Raw genomic sequence first — 24739 nt, 5'->3', positions numbered from 1 at the left:
TATATATATATATATATATATATATATATATATATATATGCCTTTTCTTTACACAAACTTTAATTAGTCTTACCCTGTTCTGTAGATGAAAAAAGTCAGCTGAATGACATTCAGAATGTTCTAGACTTTTTTTCTAGACTATAAACTATCAGAACTATTTGTCCATTGCAGAGTTCACTTTCAGAAAATGAGCTTTTGAACCTTTTAAAACTTTTAAATATTTTAAATCGAACCCTCTTTACCTCAGATTGCATTTGCTGAGCTTCTTCAGAAAATGTACATTGCATTATGACACAAATTAATTTTAGATGATAATCAAGTTCAGTTAGTCGTTAAAAAGTTGCTGGACAAATATGCGGGACATAATGCAGTTGAGATGGCAATGCTTTAGATTAGATGATTGTTCAAAATAGCCTATTGAATATCAGGAATGTGTCATATGTAAACCCTGAAATTACACCGCATCAGTTTCTCTTTAATAGCCGTGCACACAGCATATACACATCGATGGATGATCCTTATACTAAAACTGAAAGTTTCCCCCACTACTTGGTGCAGGTTGCCAGCTTGAACAGGGCCATGACGATTTGCTTTCGGGTCGGAACCGGTGGAAACCTGCGATAGGCGCAACATCAGGACCAAAATTACAGTCCTATCAGAAGGGCAACTGCTCCCTTTTGATTGTAATTCCTCATCTTCTGATTGCATTTATTTGTGAAATTATAATAAGAGTAAGCCGATTCATTTCAATAAACTGTCTCAATACTCTCCCCATTTTACCAACATTCGGGAGAAAAAAAATTAGGGACATCTGGGAGGCAAATATGCGATAAACACACATGTCTGAATGGAAACGGCTTCAGGACAGATTTATTTTGCGCTTAACCAAAACGTACGTGTTTTTTTTTTGTTTTTTTTAGGTATGACGTCATCACGCACACCATTTTTATCGATAAAAGGCCATTTGAATGGAAACAGGCAGAAGACGGCAAATTTCGCAAAACTTTTACGCATTTTCACTTTGTCGATAACAAAATAGCGCGAAAAGTGGATGGAAACTAGGCTACAGTAATGTCATTCTGAGGTAAATCTTTGGTTGCTACTCCCTCAATTAATAAAATCCACTGTGAGCAAAACAACAGTTCATCAAGACTGCCACTATGGGGATAAGTACGACATTCATATGCGAATGTTGGAGACAGTGAAAAAGCTGCTTATGACAAATGTCAGACATGAGCATGAGACAAGCTACATCTTTGTACAAGTGTGTGCATTAACCTACCTCACTCAAATTTCTCAAAATCATACAACACTTCCAAAAGATTCCAACCTATCTGCAACTTAAAGACTACTCCTGCACAATTCCCGGCTACTAGTATGGGCATGCTACTGGAAAACTACTACTGCTGGAATAAAATGGAGGCCTTTTTTTACATCCAACTCAAAGTTTTTCATTTGTCCCTAGTTAGAGAACCAGGACCAAACCTCTCAAAAGAAAGCACACTTTTCCAGTTTATCAGACACTGTAACTGTCAATCACCTGTCATTATTGCATCAGCCAATCGCTTTTGCAACGTTTTAAAAAGGTAGAGGGGCATCAAAAGGCATACTGTACAAAAGTGTGGGTTTAAGACTCACATCTGGGTATTCTTTGACTGGTACGAAGAGTTTCTCCTGCAGATGTATGATGGATCCCACTGGCTCTGGTAACTCCAGTGGGTGCTTGTCCACCAGACCGTTCACTGTGTCGTTGTACATGTCTTTCCTCACTCTGGTTATCTCTGCAGACAAACAAAAAGAACAAACCGATTAGAGATGGCTAGAGAGAGAAAAACACAGATAGGCATGAAATGCTGCTTTCTTTCAATTAGTTCTTACATTTCAACACATATCAAACCAAAAGCATGTAGAGCTGCTTAAAACACTACACACACACACACTTCAAATTCGAACAAATTTTTATTTACCCAAATCCTATGTTGCTAAAGCTCATGAGAAAAACAAAAATTTTTAATTCTATTTTTCTATTTTAAATTCTACAGTAACAGGAACTCAAGAAAGAATTGTGCCCAGGGAGCTGCAGAAAGCTCCTGTTAAACAGACTCTTTAATAGTTGGCAACCCCAGATGAGGTTAAACTGCTGTTACCATAACATGATTAAGCTCAGGATGTCCATTCCTGTCACACTATTCCTGTGACACATACACACACACACACACACACAATGGCGTCCCTTCATGATCAAACATTCCCTCCCAGAAGCACATAGAGGTTGCGTTTCAAGTTCAAACCCAAGTGAGCTGCATATCTAAACAGCATTTTTGGGCATTGTGTGTGTGTATGAACTAGGTTTTAGTGCAAAACGGATTCCCAGCGCTGCAAACACACACATCCAACACGGTTTCCTTTATTTCAATGGCCTGTTGGTCAGATGTAGACACCTGGATCACATTTTCAAAAACATTTGGTTTCAAAACATTTGGGCACTTTATTTGGTCGAGAAATGAAAAGAACACAGAAAGAAAGTGAACGGCAAATTGCAGAGTCACTTGTGTGTGGATTTTAACATTGTGCCACATCGCAACATCGTAAACAACCCCGAGATTGACAGTTCGAACTTTGAACTGGGGGGAATGCCAAAATCAGAACAACAGAAGCTCATGGACCATGTAAGGCTGAAACCTTTAACACAGTTCATCTTCTCATACACAAGCACACAGAGCCCCAGAGGAGGTGACAACTGAGTATTTCAGTCACATTTACAGAATGAAATCCATCTTCTCTCTCTTGACCCGAAAGCAACCTCATATTCCTCCACCCATTTCTCCATCTCTCCCTACACCTTCCTTCACACTAGAGTACAAAAGGATCTCTCTCCGGTTTTCCAGAGTAAGAGAGCTGCAAGTCTGCATGAGCTGAAAGAGCACACTTTTAATGCTCTTTAATATAAGAGAAAGAAGAAAAATAGAAACTAAAGTGTTTCTGTCCTCTGGCTCAACAAGAGAGGCACACTGAAATGCCACAAAAGAAAGGAGAGAAAGAAAGGAGAGAAGAAAGAAGAGAAAGAGAGAGAAAGAGAAAACAGACCATTAGAATGCACAAACTAGTCCTTATTTCAAAGCCCTTGCCGTAGGTAGCCTAATGGTTAAGTATCTTATTTGCCAGCACCGAGGTCGCAGTTTAAACACAAATAAGGGATGAGGCAGAAATGAGGTGAAACAGTGACCTCAGATCCTGGTCTATTAAGTAAGACACTGAGCCCCACAATCACTCATTGTTCCGGCTGTTGGCCCGAGGTCAGTTTTTTTGAAAAAGCAGGGTCCATATGGTTCTGTGTTGTGTGACTCATATGGGACCAGTCTGATAGGCATGCTGATGACGATCGTGCAGTTCCTTTTACTGACAGAAATGTACTGCCTGGTCTACGACCCATAAATAAACTACAGGCCACTATGTAATTATGAAACAATGGATCATGAGGGTCATCTTAAATAAAATATAAACATCAAAAAGTGTTCTGCACCATGAACTCTGAAAAAAAGACTGATTGACAACAACAAAGTTTCAGGTATCTGATTCAGAATTTAATTTACACAAAACAAAAGCCACATAGCTGCCTCTGATTGTTGATTATTATTAGTGCTTTTTCTATTTCCATTGGCATGTAAAAACAGATCTATTTTAGTATGGCTTTTTTATGTAGAATTGTTGCACAGAAAAGGCTTAATGGGCAAGCCATCTTAATGCATAAAATATCTGCACCACTACAAAAAACTAAGGGTGCTTTCACACTTGGTTTGATTGCTTGGACCGAACCAGAGTTTATTTCCTCCCCCTCCCCTGCTGGTCTCAGTTCACATCATAATGTTTGGGTCCGAACCATGGTCCAATTACATCATCAACATGAGTACAAACGGCAGCTCTTTACCACTGTATCTAGGCAACAACTGAAGACATCAGCTTTGCCTTATTTAATTTAATCTCTTTGGATTTACCAACAAAACTTTACATGCACAAAACAACAATTATGTTTGTCTGCCACAGATGCATTGAATGTGTAATGATGTAGAGAATATTAGCGTTTGTCTGCTGTGAGCCCACAGATGCGTTGCGAGAGATGTGAAGAATGAGAGCTGCTTTCTGAAGGGGATTTATCTGGACAAGCAGGTATGAGAAATGCATTAAACCGTAATAATTATGATCAGGAATTATACGCCATAAATAGCAGTTCACTTCCACCATTTGGTACGATTGCATTCACATCAGCAGCGAACAGTACCCCAGACCACCTTTTCAAGTGGACATGGGTGCGACTCACGGGTGCGCACCCGAGTTCGGAAAACAGCGTTCACAACACCCTAAACTCTGACGTAATTCAAACTCGGGTGTGCACCAAGTGCTAGTGTTAGAGCACCCTGAGATGAATCTAAATTATTTTTGCAATGGCGTTGCAAAAGCTATTGCATTTCAAAATCAAATAAATATTTCCCACCCCAACAAAAAATATTTTAAGTAACAATGGGTGTAAGAGATAGATATGAAATGAGAGGGAGGAACAAGTGCAGGTTTATAGAAGAGAGAGACAACCTTAGTTGCTGTAACATCATAGACAATATCGGAAAGCAAGAGGGACAGAGCACACTTGAAAAACAAAATCTTCCTCACAGCCAGTGAGCAGGTAAACAAGGTTAAACATCCTGAAACCTGAATCATAGGTTGTCTGCAGAGAAAACTCTCTCAGCCTTTTCACTGTTAGCCTGTCGTCAAAAAAAAAAAAAAAAAAAAAAAAAATCATGTCCTCATGTTTGAGAATTTGTAAGTAGCATTACCACCACAGTAGAGATATACATATACATGGTTTCATTATATACATACAGTATATACATACAGTACATACATGCATACCAGTACACACACACACACACACACACCCCCCTCTGGAAAAAATTGAGACACCACTCCAATTTTTTCTTAAATCAGCATCTCAACATGTATGGCAGCCATTCCATTCCAGTGTCTGTTGAATTCCAAAACAAGCACACCTCATTCTACTTAAGGAGATACTGATTAGGTGATCACCTGAACCAAATCTCATTTAACGAGGAAAAGAATAAAAACCACTGCTGTGGTCATCACTATCCACTTACAGTGCTAGTAGTACCTCAAAAGAAATTGGAATCAAAAAATAACTATTAACTATGCCAAAAGATTTGAAAAGAAAAAGTTCAGTGAGGAAAAGAAGGGTTCAATTCTGGCTTTACTGGCAGAGGGACACAGTGGGAGTCAGGTCTCTTCCATCCTTAAAATTTCAAAGACGTCCGTTCATAAGACCAAGGTCAAGCAGCAGACATTGGGGACAACAAAGCTACAGACCAGCAGAGGGCGAAAAGGACTCTCCACTGACCGGGATGACCGCCAACTCATTGGAATGTCACTCAATAACTGTAGAATGACATCAAGTGACCAACAAAAAGAATGGCAAAAAGCAGCTGGGGTGAAGTGCATGGCGAGGACAGTTCGAAACGGGCTCCTAGGGGCAGGGCCGAAGTCGTGCAAAGCTAGAAAAAAAAGCCCTTAATCAATGAGAAGCAAAGAAGAGCCTGGCTGAGGTTTGCAAAAACCATAAGGATTAGACCGTAGTGGACTGGATTAAGTCCAATTTTCAGCTTTGTCCAACACCTGGTCATCTAATGGTTAGACGGAGACCTGGAGAGGCCTACAAGCCAGTGTCTCACAGATGACATACATGTTACTTGCATCTTATTGTAAAAGGAAAATAGAAAATGTATGAATATAATAAATGAGGATGATAAAATATAAGAAATTGTAAGAGTAAAAGGGAATTGGCTATTCACCCCTTCAAAACTTTAGTATTGTGTCATTTAAAAATATGAACTTGTTTTCTTTGCATTATTTGAGTTCTGATAACATGACATTTTTTTGTTTTGACCAGTTGTCATTTTCTGCAAATAAATGCTCTAAATAACAATATTTTTATTTGGAATTTGTGAGAAATGTTGTCAGTAGTTTATAGAATACAAACATTTTCATTTTACTCAAACACATACCTATAAATAGTAAATCCAGAGAAACTGATAATTTTGCAATGGTCTTTTTACATACACACATATACATATATGCTATCAGTGGCATACAGAGGTGGCAGTCCACAGGGAATACAGGTTTGGCTCTTGTATCAGAATAAAAGGGTTGAGGTGGACATGAAAAGGCTGATGCAAAGACAGCACTCTTACCGTGAATCCTGCTGCTTTCAGCAAAGTAACACCAGCATCCATCTGAATGTGGACTGATAGTTGTTAGAAGGTATGAGGCAGACATTTACAGTAATAACTGTAAGCAGGAATGAACTGGTCCAATAAAAAGTCACTGAAATTAAATTTCTTACACAGTGCAGTCTGTGGGCCAATCGCAATGCTGAAGCGCATATAAAAAAAAAAAAAAAAAAAAAAAATGTATTAAAGGGACAGTGAATCCAAAAATATATTATGTGATCATTTACCCACCCCCACGTTGCTCCAAATGAATATGACTTTCTTCGGTGGAATATTCAAAAGAGATGTTACGTATTATGTTAGGGACTTACAGCCCCAGTTGCCATTCACTTTCATAGCATCATTCCTGTTGTGTATCATGGAAGTAAGTAAGTCATACGGCTTTGGAACAACATGAGTGCAAGTAAATGATAACTGAGCTTTCTATTTTTGGATGAACTAGTCTAACTCTTTAACCTCAATATATAGTGCACAAGAACACAGCCAAATGAAATATGGTTTGAATGGTCTGGTTTTCATTTTTCTAAAGTTAAAAAAGCCCTAAATTGAAGACGGAAGAATGAAGATGAGTGAACAGTGAAAGTCTGAAAAACATAGTGATTTCACTACTACTTTAGTAGACGCTACACAAAAGAGTGGAGAGTGCTCAAAGCTCTTAAAGATTAAAATAAAGAGAGAGGTGCTTGAGATGAAAGTATGCTGATGTACAAGTTTTTCCACTTTGATGCAATGCACTTTAGCTATCACAAAGCACAGCTAGACGCTGCAGCTAGAAGATTTCTGCTTAATGCATTTGCTGCTTTACAGAAACTGCATACAACTTTACCTTAACAGATATTTCAATTCTACATTAAAGTTTCCAGAGAAATGAGAGAGGTTTTTGGGGGGGGGGGGGGGAGAGAATGGTTTTCTTGAGATAGGACCCTTGGAGAGTGTGCTAATTTGAACTTATCAAATGCCCACACCTTTATTTAACAATATCCTCTGCCTCAAACCATAATACAGTGCATTCAGCACAGCATTTCACGTTTTGCCTGGGAGAATATTTACCAGCAGCATAAATACGGTTCTTCCAGAGAAATATTTTGCCGACATTAAACAACTTGTCAAAACCAGGTGATGGGAGCTTGTTTGCAAAGGAACAATATGTGAGAGTTTCTGAAATTGTTTTGAAGCAATCAAGATTTTTCCATATCATACACAATACACACTCGTTATAACAAATACATAATTGCATATAAACACTAAAGAAATGTAGATACAGGTATTTAGTAAATAAACTGATTCTGTAGGCTAATTTACATAAATACATACAAGGTGCTGTATGTCCCTGTCCCCACTAGACAATAACTGAAAAATGGTAGAACAGACCATTTCAAGAATGTAAACAAAAACAAATGAACTAGAAAGGTCCAAACATATTTCCGGATCCTTTCAACAAAATCTGTTTTTCAAGGCAAGTCTATAAACTCTGCGGCCATTTTTGGAATGCAGCTTTTTTTCTATGTAAACAAGCATCATGACAGTGCAGCTCCTATCTTCTTGAATGGGGAATAACAATAAAAGTACATTTTAAATAAGCAGTCAAATTTTATTGGTCCAAGGCGCGCGTGGTGCCGGCTTCACTAGGGGGTGCGGATCCAGCAAAGCATGTAACTCGCAACGGACCCTCACCGCTCCGTTCCTGGACCCACGATGATGCCAGCAGGTAGACCGGTCTCCTGAGAAGAGGCGCGCTGTGTTTAAAGGCAGCGGTGATGAGGCTGTATTTTTTGTGTTGACTGTTGGCTGTCGTTGGGCGTTCCAATTTCTTCCATTCATTTTAACAGAAGTGGCCCGTCTCTGCTAAATGGTCTCTGTTTTGACAAGCAGGAAAAGCTCACGGAACAGTGACATCACTTGACGTCACCAACGAACAGTCTGTGAAATGGTCTATAGAGAACAATATCTATTCTGACTTAAATGAAAGAAAATCTTGTAAGGTTAACATTTAAATAATGCCAGATGGCATTGAATGGTCTCAGGGTAATGACATTTTCCAAACTCATTGCAGATTCTCCCTTTACATGACTAGAGGCCTAAAGCAAAAACTGCTCTGAGAATCAAATTTTTCACAGAGACTGCCTTCTGTAAATATTAGAGCTGAAACAAATTTTATAAATAAATATTCATTATTTTGGGCAGTGCACCGGCTGCCTGTTGGGAAAGAATAAAAAATAAATGCTGCTTCTGAGAGTGGGGAAAGCAAGGAGGTGAAAAAGTAAAAGGCATCAAATGCAGAAGAAAAAAAATCTCTGCCTCTCTTTCAGAATTTTCTTTGCTTGGCACCACCATGCACCAAGGCAGAAGTAATCAGTTAACAGAAATCAAACTACAATACTCCTATCAAATCCTAGAATCTACTGGAAGACACTACTGGCTCATTCTGCCTACATGAACCTTCTGTTCCGTTGAGTTTCTGGGAATGCAGAAAGTGCGGTACTTGAGGAGGTTAAGGCCCATTCCTGTTCGCCTGAAACAAACTGCACTTTCGACATACCCAAAAAACAATTTTACAAATTTGATGATTCTGGTTCAGATTCCACTTAATGATGGAGGTTCCTTCATGATTAGTTTAGGACTATAACAGTACGATAACTAATGTGTTACGCATGAGCGCTCTACACATCATGAGCTTGTGCACTTCTGCACATTCAGGGGACTGCATGAATGAGGCTTCGTTGTCTATTATTGTGGTAACACGATGGCATATTAAGGCTGGGTAGGACAAAGTATTTTAACACAGAAAAAGTTACATACTTAAGCTTTAATAATACTGATTAATAAGTGGTCAACCGATATAAATCGCAGAGGCCGATAAATCAGCCGATATTCTGACTTTCATTATCAGCCGATAAAATGTCCAAATATCAGAGCCGCGGCAGACGCGTTTGAGCTCATAATGTTAAAGTGCTCACCTGTTTCATTCGCCCTCTCTCCAACAGTTCCCTGTCACTTTTAACTTTCCTTTCTAATGATAAAAGACAAATATCAATAAAAATTACATTATATAAAATTTGCAAATATGCAGACGTTTTCTTCCCTTCGAGCGCTCATCTAATATCTTCCTCTGAAGCATGTATTCGGTCAGCCAGAATCAAAACTTCAGGATCAAAAGTTCCTCCGATTCACAAATCCTGAGGGTCACTCCATGACAATCCAAGCAGGCGATCCAGGCCGTTTAAACTGTCAGGGGATTGCTGCTAGCGCTGGATGCAAGAGTGCAACTTTCAAAGTAAAAGCACTTCACGTGTGCTATAAGTAAATGTCTTATTCACCATGTAATGTATGTACAATTGGTTTGATTGTGTCTTTTATGAGAAAATGCCATCCATGGTTGCTGGACTACTGTGTGTACTGTTCAAATATATGAACAATTTCTTCATGCGCAAATTAATTATTAAAATTTGATGACTAAACAGAAATCAGAAGAAACTGCTATCTACCATTTAAAATACAATTTTTTTTTTAGATTATTTTTTACAAAGTTTGAGTAAATATAGTGCTAAATAAGAGTTTATAATTTTTTTATTTTTTTTTAGCAATTTTATGTTTATGTTATTTACTATATTAAATTGTGTGATATATTGGCATTACATTGGTCTATCGGCCACCCTGCCCTCCAGATATCGGCATCAGCAATTAAAAAACCCATATCGGTCGACCACCAAATAAGACACTCAAACGCGCCATTCATTACCTTATTTGGATAGTAAAATGTGATTGGAATTTAAAGTGCACAATAATCATGGTTCTCAAATAACAGTGATCAGACAATTATTTAATAAATCGCAACAGGCCTAGATGAAAATCAATCAGTTTTTTTTATTTTTATTTTTTTATTATTTTTTTTTTTTTAAGTTCACCCACACTTCACTAACAAAAGACCCTTCAAAGACTCAAAAGGAGACCCACTACAAAACACACTCTCTCTCTCACACACGAGACACATTTTGATGGGGAAATGGAGCATTTCAGTTCAGGCCAGAGATCGCTGTGGAAACAGAGAAACAGATCTGACTGTGTCTGCCATAAAAGCATCACCATGACATCACACACACACACACACACACACACACACACACACACACACACAGTATTGGAATCTTCAACACGTCATCAGTTGGATAAAACGGTAAAAAAAAAAAAAAAAAAACATTCCAGAGACGGAAGAGAGCACCAACAGGTCCACCAACCAACAGGTCACAAAAGATTATTCATGTAGCCATATCGGACATACTGAGAGAGATCCCAGCCAGCAAAAACAGGTGTTTGAGTTATAGGATATCAGAAAGACTGAGGATTAAAAGATTAGAAAGCTGGACATCAGAACTGGAATAAACCTGATCCCTGACCAAACACACACTCCGATCTCTCCTTCATCCCCCTGCGCATTCCCAGATTCAGTGTTACTATAGCCAACGAAAACTAAAACTAAAATCATTCATTAACTAAAATAAAAACTGAAATTTATGGAAAAAACTGAAACTAAAACACTTTTTCATAACTCTAAAACTAACTTAAAATCTTGATCTTGAATTAATTTTAGTTTTAGACATAATATGGTGAATATGGGCAAAGTGGGACAATTTTAGAACTTTTATTTTCTTGACACTATTATAATGACAACATTATACCTTTGAAGAAAGCTTAGGATGTATTCTACCTTAGTAAAGAGCAAAAATTAAGAAATATTCAATACTGGGAAGTAGAACCTTCTTCTGACCAAATCCTAGATGTTTTTAAGCAGCAGGGCCTACTGGTAAAGTGAGACAGAGGAAAAATTATTCTATAGGAAATATATATATTTGAAATTAATTTTTATATTTTCTTCTACACTTTCACATCATAACATTAAACCTTGAAGCTCTAAAAAGCACATAAAGGCAGCATAAAAGTCATCCATAAGACTCCAGTGGTTTAATCAATGTCTTCTAAAGTGATTTAATCTGTTTTGGGTGAGAACACACCAAAATGTAACTCCTTTTTCACTGTACATCTTGCAATTGCAGTCTACAGGAACGATCATGATTTCAAGCTCGATTACACTTACTAGTAGAGTTCGCAGAGTGCTAGATGGCACTGGGAAATATAATCAAGCTTGAAATCATGATTGCTAAAGAGATTGCTGATGTCAAAATTTACATTAGTAAGGGAGTTAAATATTGAACCGTTTTTCACCCACACCTATCATATCGCTTCTAAAGACACCGATTTAACCACTGGAGTCTTATGGATTACTTATGCTGCCTTTATGTGCTTTTTGGAGCTTCAAGGATTTGGACCCCATTAACTTGCATTGCATGGACCTACAGAGCTGAAATATTCTTCTAAAAATCTTTGTGTTCTGCAGATGAGAGAAAGTCATACATATCTGGAAAGACATGAGGGTGAGTAAATGATGAGAGAATTTTCATTTTTGGGTGAACAATCCCATAAATTGTTCACTCCCCAAAGATTAGTTTAGTAATGATTTATAAGGAAATATATATGGATACAATATGGATCAAGCTTAAATATCTTTTGTCAATTTGCCCAAATTTCACCATATAAATTTTGCAACATTTACAATTCACATTAAACATGAAAAATAGCACTAGATAGAACACAAGACTGATGTGAGAACTGTAATGATGTTAGACTTTTTAAATTACACCAGTAAACGCTCAACTTTGGCAGCCATAAAAAATACTAAAAAACTAAAACTGAAAATACAAAAACTCTGAGAAAAAAAACTAAACTAAAACTAACGAAAACTAAACTAAATTGTAATGACAAATTGAATATAAAATAGAAATTAAAACCAAATTAAAAATCTAAAACTAATAACACTGCCCAGATTGTCCTGCTGCAGTCCAGGTTTCCGCAGAGCCATTATGAAGAGCTAAATTTAGCAGGGAGGCTTGTCACACTTGATGATATGGTGCAGGGTTATAGAGTAGAGCTGTTGGGGAGGGGGTGGGTTTGGGTTATCATTCAGGACGAGAGCACAACAGTCACTGCGGTGGTTTAATGGCTGCCCAGCAGGGCGCAGGCAGAGTCTAAACCACAGCCTGCAGATTATGCTTGCACCCAACCCATATGCTGCAAATGGGAATTCAACAATCCAACTGAGTCGAGAAGCATTTCAGAATCTTGAACATGGTGTTCTAAAGAGGGTGGACAGCTGGTCAGTTCTTGGGGTGTTTTAGCTTTCAGGCTCAAAGCTGCAATATTTCTTCACACACATGCTCAGTCGAAAAGCTAAACCTGTTTATGTCATGGCAACTCAATATTGTGGTTTGTTTTCAGGACTGGACAGGTGTGGCCTGGGACACTATGCGCACGCGCATGCACACGTAGAACAGATGTAAATTAAACAGGTTGTAATGGCAAAGATTAGAAAAACTAATAATATTTACACATTTAAAATAATTAACTTAATTCGCCATAAGACTTGTAGAATGTAATTCATCTGTACATGTACAGTTGAAGTCAAAAGTTTATACACTTAGGTTGAAGTCATTAAAACTCATTTAACCACTCCACAGATTTAACATTAGCAAACTATAGTTTTGGAAAGTCGTTTAGGACATCTACTTTGTGCATGACACATGTAATTGTTCCAACAATTGTTTACAGACAGATTGTTTCACTTTTAATTGAATATATCACAATTCCAGTGGGTCAGAAGTTTACATAAGTTAACTGCCTTTAAGCAGCTTGGAAAATTCCAGAAAATGATGTCAAGCCTTTAGACAATTAGCTTCTGATAGGAGATGTACTGAATTGGAGGTGTACCTGTGGATGTATTTTAAGGCCTACCTTCAAACTCGGTGCCTCTTTGGTTGACATTGTGGGAAAATCTAAAGAAATCAGCCAAGACCTCAAAAAAAAAAAAAAAAAAAAAAAAAAAAAAAAAAAACATTGTGGACCTCCACAAGTCTGGTTCATCCTTGGGAGCAATTTCCAAATGCCTGAAGGTACCACGTTCATCTGTACAAACAATAGTACGCAAGTATAAACATCATGGGACCACACAGCCATCATACCGCTCAGGAAGGAGACGCATTCGGTCTCCTAGAGATGAACGTAGTTTGGTGCAAAAAGTGCAAATCAATCCCAGAACAACAGCAAAGGACCTTGTGAAGATGCTGGAGGAAACAGGTAGACAAGTACAGTACTGTGCAAAAGTTTTAGGCACTTGTGAAAAATGTTGCATTGTGAGGATGTCTTCAAAAATAATGCCACAGTTTTCATGTATCACTTAATGTCATACAAAGTCCAGTACACATAAAAAAAATTTTTTTTTTTTTTTAAATCAATATTTGGTGTGGCCACCTTTGCCTTTAAACCAGCCCCAATTCTCCTAGGTGCACCTGGACACCGTTTTTCTTGGTTCTTGGCAGATAGGATGTACCAAGTTTCTTGGAGAATTTACCACAGTTCTTCTATCTATTTAGGCTGTCTCAATTGCTTCTGTCTCTTCATGTAATCCCAGACTGACTCGATGTTCAGTGGGGGGCAATGCCATCTCTTGCAGGGTGCCCTGTTCTTCTATTCTAATCTTTTCTATTTGCAAAAGTAATGTTTGGGAGTCTATTTGACACACTAAAGCTGGAGATATAAATAACCATCTTAAGACAAATGTTTTCGTGAAACATCTTGCCTAAAACTTTTGCAAAGTACTTTATCTATATTTGCAGTAAAACAAGTCCTATATCAACATAACCTGAAAGGCTGCTCAGCAAGGAAGAAGCCACTGCTCCAAAACCACCATAAAAAAGCCAGACTACAGTTTGCAAGTGCACATGGGGACAAAGATCTTACTATTTGGAGAAATGTCCTCTGGTCTAATGAAACAAAAATTGAACTGTTTGGCCATAATGACCATCGTTATGTTTGGAGGAAAAAGGGTGAGGCTTGCAAGGCAAAGAACACCATCCCAACCCTGAAGCATGGGGGTGCCAGCATCATGTTGTTGGGGTGCTTTGCTGCAGGAGGGACTGGTGCACTTCACAAAATAGATGGCATCATGAGGAAGGAAAATTATGTGGATATATTGAAGCAACATCTCAAGACATCAGCCAGGAAGTTAAAGCTTGGTCGCAAATGGGTCTTCCAAATGGACAACGACCACAAGCATACCTCCAAAAGTTGTGGCAAAATGGCTTAAGGACAACAAAGTCAAGGTATTGGAGGGGCCATCACAAAGCCCTGACCTCAATCTGATAGAAAAGTTTTGGGCAGAACTGAAAAAGCATGTGCGAGCAAGGAGGCCTACAAACCTGACTCAGTTACACCAGTTCTGTTCAGGAGGAATGGGCCAAAATGTATTGTGAGAAGCTTGTGGAAGGCTACCCAAAACGTTTGACCCAAGTTAAACAATTTAAAGGCAATGATACCAAATAATAACAAAGTGTATATAAACTTCTGACCCACTGTGAATGTGATGAAAGAAATAAAAGCTGAAATAAATAATTCTCTCTACTATTATTCTGACATTTCACATTCTTAAAATAGTGATCTTAACTGACCTAAGACAGGGAAAGTTTTCTACGATTAAATGTCAGGAATTGTGAAAAACTGAGTTTAAATGGAAGTAAACAGAGGATGTTGAACTGGTTCAGAAAGGAAAAGTCATCCATGTTTTAACAGACCATCAACTGTGTGCTAAGACTTCCTGATCTGCTCTACGAGAAAGACAAAGTATGTGACTGTTAGGACAAGAGAATCCTGCAAGTTTACCATGAATGGAGGTCAAGCAGGTTACTCATCATGGTTTTTATCAAAGAGGAATATGCAGATGATGATAAACTTGGTTATCTTTTCGATTCATTCCTAAGCAATGCTCTCATGGGTCAAATACACACACAGACAGAGGGAGAGAATGCAGTAAACTTGATAAACAATGACAGGAAGAATGTTCATGAATACTCAAGCAGGAAGGAAAGAACCAGTCAGAAATGTGCTATGAGCAGATAACCAATCATCTCCTTCCTCCTCGACAGGACACCCCTCTATATCCTGATTCATGCTAACAAAAACTTGCTTAGTATTTCAACAAAAAACAAAAAAAAAGTCATTGTGGTTCCCTATTATCTCTGCTTTAAAACTGAATTTACGCAAATGCTGTGTTATAATGCAAATGTGTGTAAATTGTTCAAAATTCGAATTATTTTTGCAGATACATCTAAGTTATTTGTAGGTTGATTTCACCTTAAAGTGTAACAGTGCGGCTCTGTGGCATAATCAAAACATTCCACTGTTTGAGCAGCTTGTCCAGCCCAACTAAGGATGAGAATAATATTACTATAATAAATTATCATCATCATTATAATTTATCTATAAATTACAATATTTAAGTTGACTGGGTTCCAAAAAATAACTGTGTGAAAAGTGGACTGATATCTTAAAAAAAAAAAAAAGAAAGAAAAATAAATTAAATAAAAAAAAGAGAGATCTGAATCCTTTAATCCAAATGAAACATTTGTGCAAAAGAAAACTGGCTTCTTTTCTACTGAAGTCTTTCACTGGAATTTCTGTTAATTTTGCTGCTACATTATCTAGTATACTAGTTAACATTAAAGTTTTTCTTAATAGGCGATAGGACATTTCGTTGGTTTATGGAACTGACGTCTTTGTCCCTTGAACAATTCCTGCTAGTGTAAAAACTCAATTCAAAACAATAGCGGGAGGCTTCATTCATAGCAACTTTAACATGGTTTACGTTACTAAACTTCAACACAATTGTCATAAAATGTCATTATTAAAATGTGGACCATGTTGTTCGATGGCTGGATGCCTGAACTAACAAAAATGTAAGTGTTTTGATCTCCGAAAATGCAACCACAAATGGACGCATGAACCGCAGCAATGAAGCGAGACTGAGTATGTGCAGTACTAACAACTGTAGCACACATCTCATCTCTGGTAGATGAATGAAATTTATGCCAACTAACAGTAAGTTTGAGAGGTAGAGCTCTAAAAGTGATGATAGATCACTCCCCTTATAATGAATGAAGCTGCGCAAGTAATTTCCTTTTACATTTAATCATTTGGCAAACACTTATCCAAAACGACTTACAAATGAGAAACATAAGGCAGATGCTATTTAAACCATGGTGCAAATATTGTTATATGCTATTAACACCCCAGTGCAAATAGTAGGGATGTGCAAGAATTGTCGACTAGTCGCTCATCAACTGACTAGTCTATTAGTTACGTTGCCTAGTAATTTTTAAACAATAAAAAATAAGTTTCTTTTTCTTTTTAATATTTAATTATATTTAAGATCGTGTGTTAATACTGGAATTATTGTAGTTTAAATATTTTTTTCTAATCACAAATACTATAACAAATAGCATTAACAAAGTACAGCATAAACAATATTTTCATACATCTGAAGGTTTACCTCATATTTGCTGCAGGCGCTAAACTGTTAGCAATAGTCACGTCACGGGAAAACAAGCGCTGCGTGGACAAGTTTCACAAAAGTGAAAACTGATGTAGTACAATGCAATATTTGCTAAATGTCAAGATTGCTGAGATTGTCAAGGATGTGAGAGTCAGGGGTAGAATCTTCATCTGGTGTTGAAGGAAACGGAAAAGCGATAACAGCCGTCAAATGCATTTTTGTTATGGCGAAGAATACTACTCAAACATGCTTAGCCGACCTACAGAGCTGGATATATATGACAAAGATCACTGCATAGACCCCGACCAGAACACTCTCCAATAGTGTATGAATGAGTCTCACGCTGTTCCTTCCGAGTCTGTCCCAGCCGAGAGAGAGTGTTTTCTGCGGCAGGCGTCAACAGGCTTCGCTCGCATCTCCTTCCTAAACATATAGCTTTTGTTTCTGAACAAAAATATGTTGATGCGTTAATGATTATGCCATTTTTGTCTGAAATATCTAGCCTATTTTTATTATTATTTACTGTTTGCAGCACCTTTTTTCTTTTGTCACTCAGCAGATTACAAGCTGGCATTTGAAACACATTTAATTTAAAAGTGGTGAGGCCTTTGCCTAAAATTCGATGCCCTGATCAGTTCTGTATTTTAAATGTATCAGATTATTTTTTTGTTTTTGGGGGGGGGTCATATATAGGTCTATTAATTTATTATCGTGGCATTTTGAAACACTGACATTTGGTCTATCGTCCAAGAAGGACACCTTTTTTAATTGCATTTTTGATTGTTCTAATGAAGTTGATATTTGATGTGTCATTTTTATTACTACATTTAGTGTAGTTTAAATACTCTAGTTGAAATTGTAGTCATACACAAGAGAGTTTAGCCATTGGAATTTATGAAATAGGAGGTCAATTTGCAGCTCATTAAATTACATTATTTCACGTCTATGTAAGTTTACTATTCCATACCTGTTGTTAGGGCTGTTTCTTATAAACAACCTATCGGTTTGCTACAGATGACATTAATGGATCGACTGGATTTGTGTGGAGTACTTTTATGCTGCCTAAATATTCCTTTTGGACCATCAAACAGCCAGCAGACTGATGGCACTCATTTACATGCATTGTGTGGACAAACAGAGTTGAAATCTGCTTATAAAAATCATCACTTTGGTTCTGCTGAAGAAGGAAAGTCATACACATCTGGGATGACTTAAAGTAAATCATAAGAGAATATTCATTTTTGGGTGAACTAACCCTTTAAGCTTCAAGCAGCTTTAGTGTCAAAAACAGATGTTAGTACTACTACTGTGAACGAGAGCAGAACCAATCTCATTCTGTGGTTTAGTGAAGGTCCTCTCCTCTCTGATGTGATGGTCAAAAGCTAGTTCTGGAGGAAACTGCTGGCTCGTGTGTCTGCATTGTTCTACTCTTCCTTATCGTCGCTTCATTTTTCCTATCCTCTATCAGTGAGAGATGAAGTGGCATGGCTGCATTCCTCCACTTTTAATTAACAGGAAATGAAGGCAGCCAATGACAGGGACCATTTACACCAGCCAGAGAGAGAGAAAGAGAGAGAGCAAGTGTGATCTCAGGGTGCTGGTTTCATGTAACTGATCTCATAAGAGATGCCTCGAGACACTGGATGGCAGACAACACAAAGTGCCATCATTCACCAGAGCAGTGATGACAGCAAAGCATTCTGGGTAACAGCACCACAACAACAGAAGCTCCCAGACAAGCCCAGACATGGCAATGTACGACAGGAAGGAGACTGTCAGCCACTACTTTGAAGATATTTCAAACCTTTTTAATACACACAGAATGAGTGTGATATAGGAGTATTTTACAGAACTCATTTCTCACTCCATTCAAAAGTTTCATTGTGAAGTCAATTGTTTAGTTATTCTGTGCCACCCATGACACCAAATGAAACCTATGAAAAGAGGGAGAAGGTAGATATTTATCAAGCACCTTTCCAGACATGCAGTATAGATTTGTAGAGGTATAAAACCAGTTCATAAAACCAGTGCATTCTGTTGTGAAGCTTTGCTTCAAAAAGCCAAAGCACCAATCAGAGAGCAGTGCTTTCAAGGGATTCAGTAATTTAAATTAGGCTGCATAAGGCAATCAAAATAAAAACACATATTTACAGCAATACTGTGTGTGTGTGTGTGTGTGTGTGTGTGTGAGAGAGAGAGAGAGAGAGAGAGAGAGAGAGAGAGATTAAAACTCCAGCGTTCAATGGTCAGAGAAAATATTTCAGAGAGGTGAGTCTTCTCTCCAGCACAAACACACATATGCATAACAAGAAAACAGAAGTTATCACTGTGCATGAGGAAAAAAACAGAATCACAACGTTGACTCAGTAGCTGACTAGCTGTCATGATGAGTTGTCTTCCACGAGCTTATAAGTAATGGTCTTAAGGAAAAGAACAGAAAAGTATGGAAAAAATGAGTAACATACTAAATGCAGCATGTGCAGGCTAAGCTTGACTAATGCAAACAGACAGACCGTTGTAGACTTAAAATGTGAGTCTTTAGTTACAAGAAAACGGATGCAGCCCATTGGTGACAATAGGGTGACAATAGACAGAAATGGGTGGAAGAGCCAAAAAGACACATTTGCACAGGTCACAGATTTTTTGCCATTGAAAATACACTGGGACTTTGGCAGAAAAAACATCTGTGGTTCTCAACACATTGGGTTGCACACAGCAGGTCTGAGAAAAAAAATAAATAAACCATGCTAAATGCAAACAATAAAATGCAACTAACCATAAAATTGTGCATTGTTTGAATAGCAACATAATTACACTTAACTTTTAAAGGGTATTAGAAAATGCTTCCCATAACATTTTTTGTTGACGTCAAAGGTTGCGTGTCCAATCAAACTCAAAATTAGCCAAATTAGTCAGATGCAAACTTGGACAGGTTTTGTGACATGCCCTCATCCTCGAAAGCCCTGTTTAGGCCTACGTTTGTTTAAAAAAAATAAAATAAAAAAAATGTGCGGGATTATGTTGGGTCGCCACTTGATGTCCAATGTGAAATCTGGGTCCTGAAACAAAACCTAATAAACGCAAGTGCTTCCAGCTACAGCGGGAATTAGGGCAAACTATCATCATGGGGCAGTTTTCACTTTCAGGTCAACTACTGTCAGGGCAGAGAAAACTTGCTGAGCATATTAAAGTTAGTCAAGCTTAACTGTCAACATGCTACTGGAACAACAAGTACCAACACATTCAATTTAAGGTCACTATCATCAGGACTGTGTACTTAGGATGCAAATGCGCCTGCATCTACGTATTTGTATTTCTGGCATGTACACTGCATGCGCACACACTCAAGCTTTGTTCATATCGCACTTACCTAAACCACTTCAGTCATAAAGCCAAATTCATTTGTAGCCTCTTTGTGTAGCTACTGTTTGCTGGAAGTTTACAGAATGTGTGTACATGGTAAACCTCTTACAATCAGCACTGTGCTGGTCCCACTGGTGATGCAAAAAAGACTTGAACAGGAAACTCTAACAGAGTCACATCCTGTACACTGGGGCAGTGATGTCGTGTGTGTGTGTGTGTGAGGGAGGGGGTTTTGTTAAACACAATAACCCATTGTCCGAGAACAGACACCCTGTGAAACCACACAGACACCCCTCCATGCAGGCTGACCTCATTCACAACACAAACTTTTTGTCATCCCATGTTTTTCTCTTTTCCGCCTCCCTGTTCAGTTCGACCCTGTTATCGCTCTCTCTGTGCACACAATCAATCAGTTCAGTGCTGTGTTGACCCCACTAACCCTACCCACAAAGCACAGCTGTGACATATTCTTCCTATCCTATGATGCTCTTGTTTTTGAAACATTTAAGAGCTAATCGTGCACAAATGCAGCACTGTAACGAAGAGCTTACAGACAAAGACAGACAAAGCTTTGTTAAGCATGAGAGGACTGTGGCGGCTTCTCTGTTAAGCATGACAGGAGAATTGATGGAAACATCAACAGCGCAACAGAAATCTCTCACACACACACACACACACTCACATACAGCTGGCTGTAGAGGAATGCTAAAATTATAACAGGTGACCATAAGCTTCAGTGTTTACAATGTTTATGTGTTTCACACACACAGACTACACAAGCTAACACACACACACAGTGTCATCTGTCTGGAGTAAACAGCTGTTTGAATGTGTTGTAAGTAGGGATGGGCACGAGTACTCGGGTACTCGGATGTGGCAGCAATGATCGATCATGAAAACGATGATGATCAAGCATGATGTGACTTTTCACTTAATTCTAAATTCAATGACATTACCTGTAGGGCTGAAGTGATTAGTCAGCATTATCGACAACATCAACATTAAAAAAAACTGTCTACAAAAATTTTCATTGTCGAATAGTCGTTTCATCTCATTTAACGTAACATGAGAACACAAATTCTAATGATGACGCGTGAGAGCAGCACTGCATTTCGCGCCTGACTGAGGAGAGGAAGAAAACACAGCTCACAGTCCAGATGCACTCTAAACTTTCCAAAAAGCTTCAGGTGATGTAGATCGCAAAGTATGACGGAATTATATAGAGCTGCCCCCTAATAGTAGACCAAACATTAGTCGATGAGAAGAGTCTTGGTCGACCAAGTTTTGATTGGTCGCAAAAAATTTTTTATTTTTTTTTTAAATCCACAGGAAACCGACGACCACCAGTTTTACCGCTGGTTGGACGCTAGATACTATGGGGTAATTTTCGTTAAGCAGGGTTAATGTTAAGCCTACACAATAAAGCAAGACACCTTAATTTCAAATTTTGAACTTTATTTTTTATTTGTTTTATCTGAAAATTCAAATGAAACTGGGAAAAAAAATGAAGTGCAATTAAAATGTGTGTAGTTCAACTTTTTGAAAGATGGTTTTACAACAGTTGTGAAGGGCAACATCTCTTTGGAAAAGAACCTACTTCATCTGTGTATTCTCTACCGGACGGGTATTTCGTTATCCAGGAAAATGTGTGTGAATAAATTTTTTTGTTCCCTCCTTCACAAGATATTATATTATATATATATATATATATATATAGCAATATCCAATTACATCGGTAACCCCCGGGCAGAGGGATCGGTGAATGTTCTTGCTTTAGTGATTTTGCATTGAAAATAAAATGTATTTAAAAAATTTAAATCATGAAAAACTTAAATCAAATACATTTCTAAATTTAAATTGTACCCCAAACTAAATGAAAAAGCAATTAAAATAATGAAGGCAGAAAATTACTTACACAAATGAAGACAAAAACAATTATAAATGTAAAAATAATTATATGATGATAATAATCACTGAAATATAAATCATGGTTCGAGGTGAACGTGTTTTTGTATTATTTTATGATTTAATCACAGATGTAGGCTATAGGCTGCAGAGTTGTGGTCACAAGGAACTGCTCTGTGGAAATAAAGTGAATGGAACTCAAAGCACCTCCTGAGCTGAGATGTCTGAGGTCATTTGCAGCACTCATAGATGAAACTGTTCAAGCAAAAAAAAAAAAAAATTCAGAAGACGGAAACAAAGAAAGAGTGAGAACCTTTTACATACGCATGTACAAACAGTGCATTAGACATGCACAGATGGCTTTTCTGTCATATGGTCTTAATATAATAAAGTGTATTTCAAGCGTTGCTCTCTACGGGCAAATTATTCATAATAATAATTTGATAATAATAGCCTAATATTAATAATAATAATTTAATACATTAATGGGAAAACGAGCCAAATATCATCTTGACAAAGGCATCAGCTATTGGTGATCACTCTGACCATCATCGATCCCCGAGATCATCGTCTGTCGGCACAACCCTAATGTGCATTTCTCTATAAATTAACAAAATGTTCAGACAGACTCCTTGCTGGTTTTTCCGACACATTCAGAATCATTACCGCTTTTGCCAGTGTCGCTGCGGCTCGCTTCATGTGCGCTTTTAAAATATAAATTTTAAAGGCTCATTATTACAGTTTAGTATTTGTCTGTAATGCAGAACAGTGTTAGCAATGTTACTTATAACATTCTTTCTCAGCCCTGGAACTCAAACCATATTCTGATGCCCCCCAAAAAATATAAGTAATTAAATTAATATCATAAACGTGGGACAACTAGTTGACTAATGGCTTAATCTAACGCCTACAAGTCGACTAGGAAAATCTTTGGTTGGGGGCAGCCCTTGAATTATACAAAAATAATACAGAAGCACTCTCGTTGTGGAATAAGCAGAGCCGGAGCTCTTTAAAGGAAAAACTAAAAACTGTGTTCTGGAACACTACCCTGTGCATGTGTACAGAGGAATTACAGGAAGAGACAAGAAAGATAGAGAGAAAAATTATATTTAAAAACAAGAATTATAATGAAACAGGAACACGGGATGATGCGAGTGAAAAACAACCAGAATGGAATCAGTCAGACAATTTACTGTAAAAGAGATGCAGACAAACAACCTACATCTAGCACAATGACATCTGTGTGCTCCCACAAGGCACGCTCTGATTGGCCCAATATTAGGTAATACACTTAAAACAGACAAGCAAAAAACAAAACAAAAAAACAACATGTTTTGGTTTGGAGACACAGATTTCTGCAGTGAAATAAAACCTGCAGTGTTGCTTATTTGCTGCTGAGAGTGAATCAGAGTTGAAGAGTTGAAAACACGGGGTGAGACAATCAAACATAACCACCTACGGCTGAGACCACAGTCCACACAGATCAATTTAAGGACCATTTCCAGCAGTGAAAAAATAAATAAATAAATAAAAAAAGCGAGAGTAATCATAATTACGACTAATTAAAGCATTAAGAGAACAAACACTGGATGGATTCGATGGCTTAATGAGAGACTAGAGGAATACTGCTGTCTGATTTAGCCAAACAATTCCTCTGTTACTCATTTAGAGAGAACTCCTTTTCTCTCTAGACATCGATGAAAACAGTAAAACACAAAAGACAAATACAGTGTCTCCAAGCTGCTGACTGTAAAAAAAAAAAAAAAAGTTAAAAACAAAAAACTGAAAAGAATCTGCATGAAGAGAGGACTGTGAAGGGGTGTGGAGATATTTCAGGCAGTTGTGGAATGTGAAAGGGTGAGGCCCTTCCCCCAGCATATGAGAGAGAGAGAGAGAGAGAGAGAGAGAGAGAGAGAGAGAGAGAGAGAGAGAGAGAGAGAGAGAGAGAGAGAGAGAGAGAGAGAGAACTAACCACTCCTGGACAGATTCTCCCAAGCAAATTAGAACTACAGACACCGCATCATGCTTTAAAAGCACGACTCTTGGAAATATTTTGCTTTTTGTTGAGAGAAAAACACTCCCCTTCCAAAAACACTGAACTGGCCTCTTCCTGTACGAGATGGCCCATGAAAGCCTTGCTGTTCTCCTCCGGGGAGCATATGAGTGTGAATATGTCATGGTAGTTAGGGAGTCGTGACCATGTCTGAATCATTGCATCAGCTTCAGTCTAATCACACTCCAAGCTATGGTCTCTGTAACTAAATTTGTGACCTGGCCCAATAAGTGAAAAATGTATAGATTAACTGTGCTGAATGAACAAATGCCACAACTGGCCCATTAAACTAGAACCCACCTATATAAATTCTTCACTGAAAACTTGAGGGTGTGTGCTGGTGTCTGTGTGGTGTCAGGCAGACAGCAGTGCTGGCAGAGCCGAGTCTGATAAGAACTCAGTGCTCACAAGAGAGACCCCCCTGATAACGGGGCACAGCCTGACGCACACCGACATGACTTTATCAGGGGCCACACAAGGGCCGAGCCAAGGGCCAGCACGCACACACAAACACCCCAGAGTGCCACTGGGGGGAAAGGGGGAGAAACAAAAATTAGACTCCTCCATTCCCTGTGCTAACCCGGTCAACCTCTTCCTGCCATCCAATTTATCACCACACAGCAGGACACAGAAAAAGAGAGAGAGAAACAAAGATAGAGAGAATAAAACTATCCACACTCACTCTAGTGC

At 38.1% G+C, this 24739-nt stretch overlaps 1 protein-coding gene across 6 annotated transcripts in view; it reads right to left on the bottom strand.

Moving 5' to 3' along the window:
* Positions 1 to 24739, bottom strand: part of qkia (QKI, KH domain containing, RNA binding a) — a 118327-nt gene that overhangs the window by 87857 nt on the left and 5731 nt on the right. For all 6 annotated transcript variants that reach the window (XM_051646988.1, XM_051646991.1, XM_051646986.1 and 3 more), the window contains exon 2: positions 1639 to 1781. In XM_051646988.1, the coding sequence (XP_051502948.1) occupies positions 1639 to 1781 (143 nt within the window). The remainder of the gene's footprint in view (positions 1 to 1638; positions 1782 to 24739) is intronic.

This window comes from Myxocyprinus asiaticus, chromosome 20, assembly GCF_019703515.2.
Source record: "Myxocyprinus asiaticus isolate MX2 ecotype Aquarium Trade chromosome 20, UBuf_Myxa_2, whole genome shotgun sequence".
NCBI classification, from domain to species: Eukaryota; Metazoa; Chordata; class Actinopteri; order Cypriniformes; family Catostomidae; genus Myxocyprinus; species Myxocyprinus asiaticus.
This window is presented reverse-complemented; position numbering and strand designations above follow the sequence as displayed.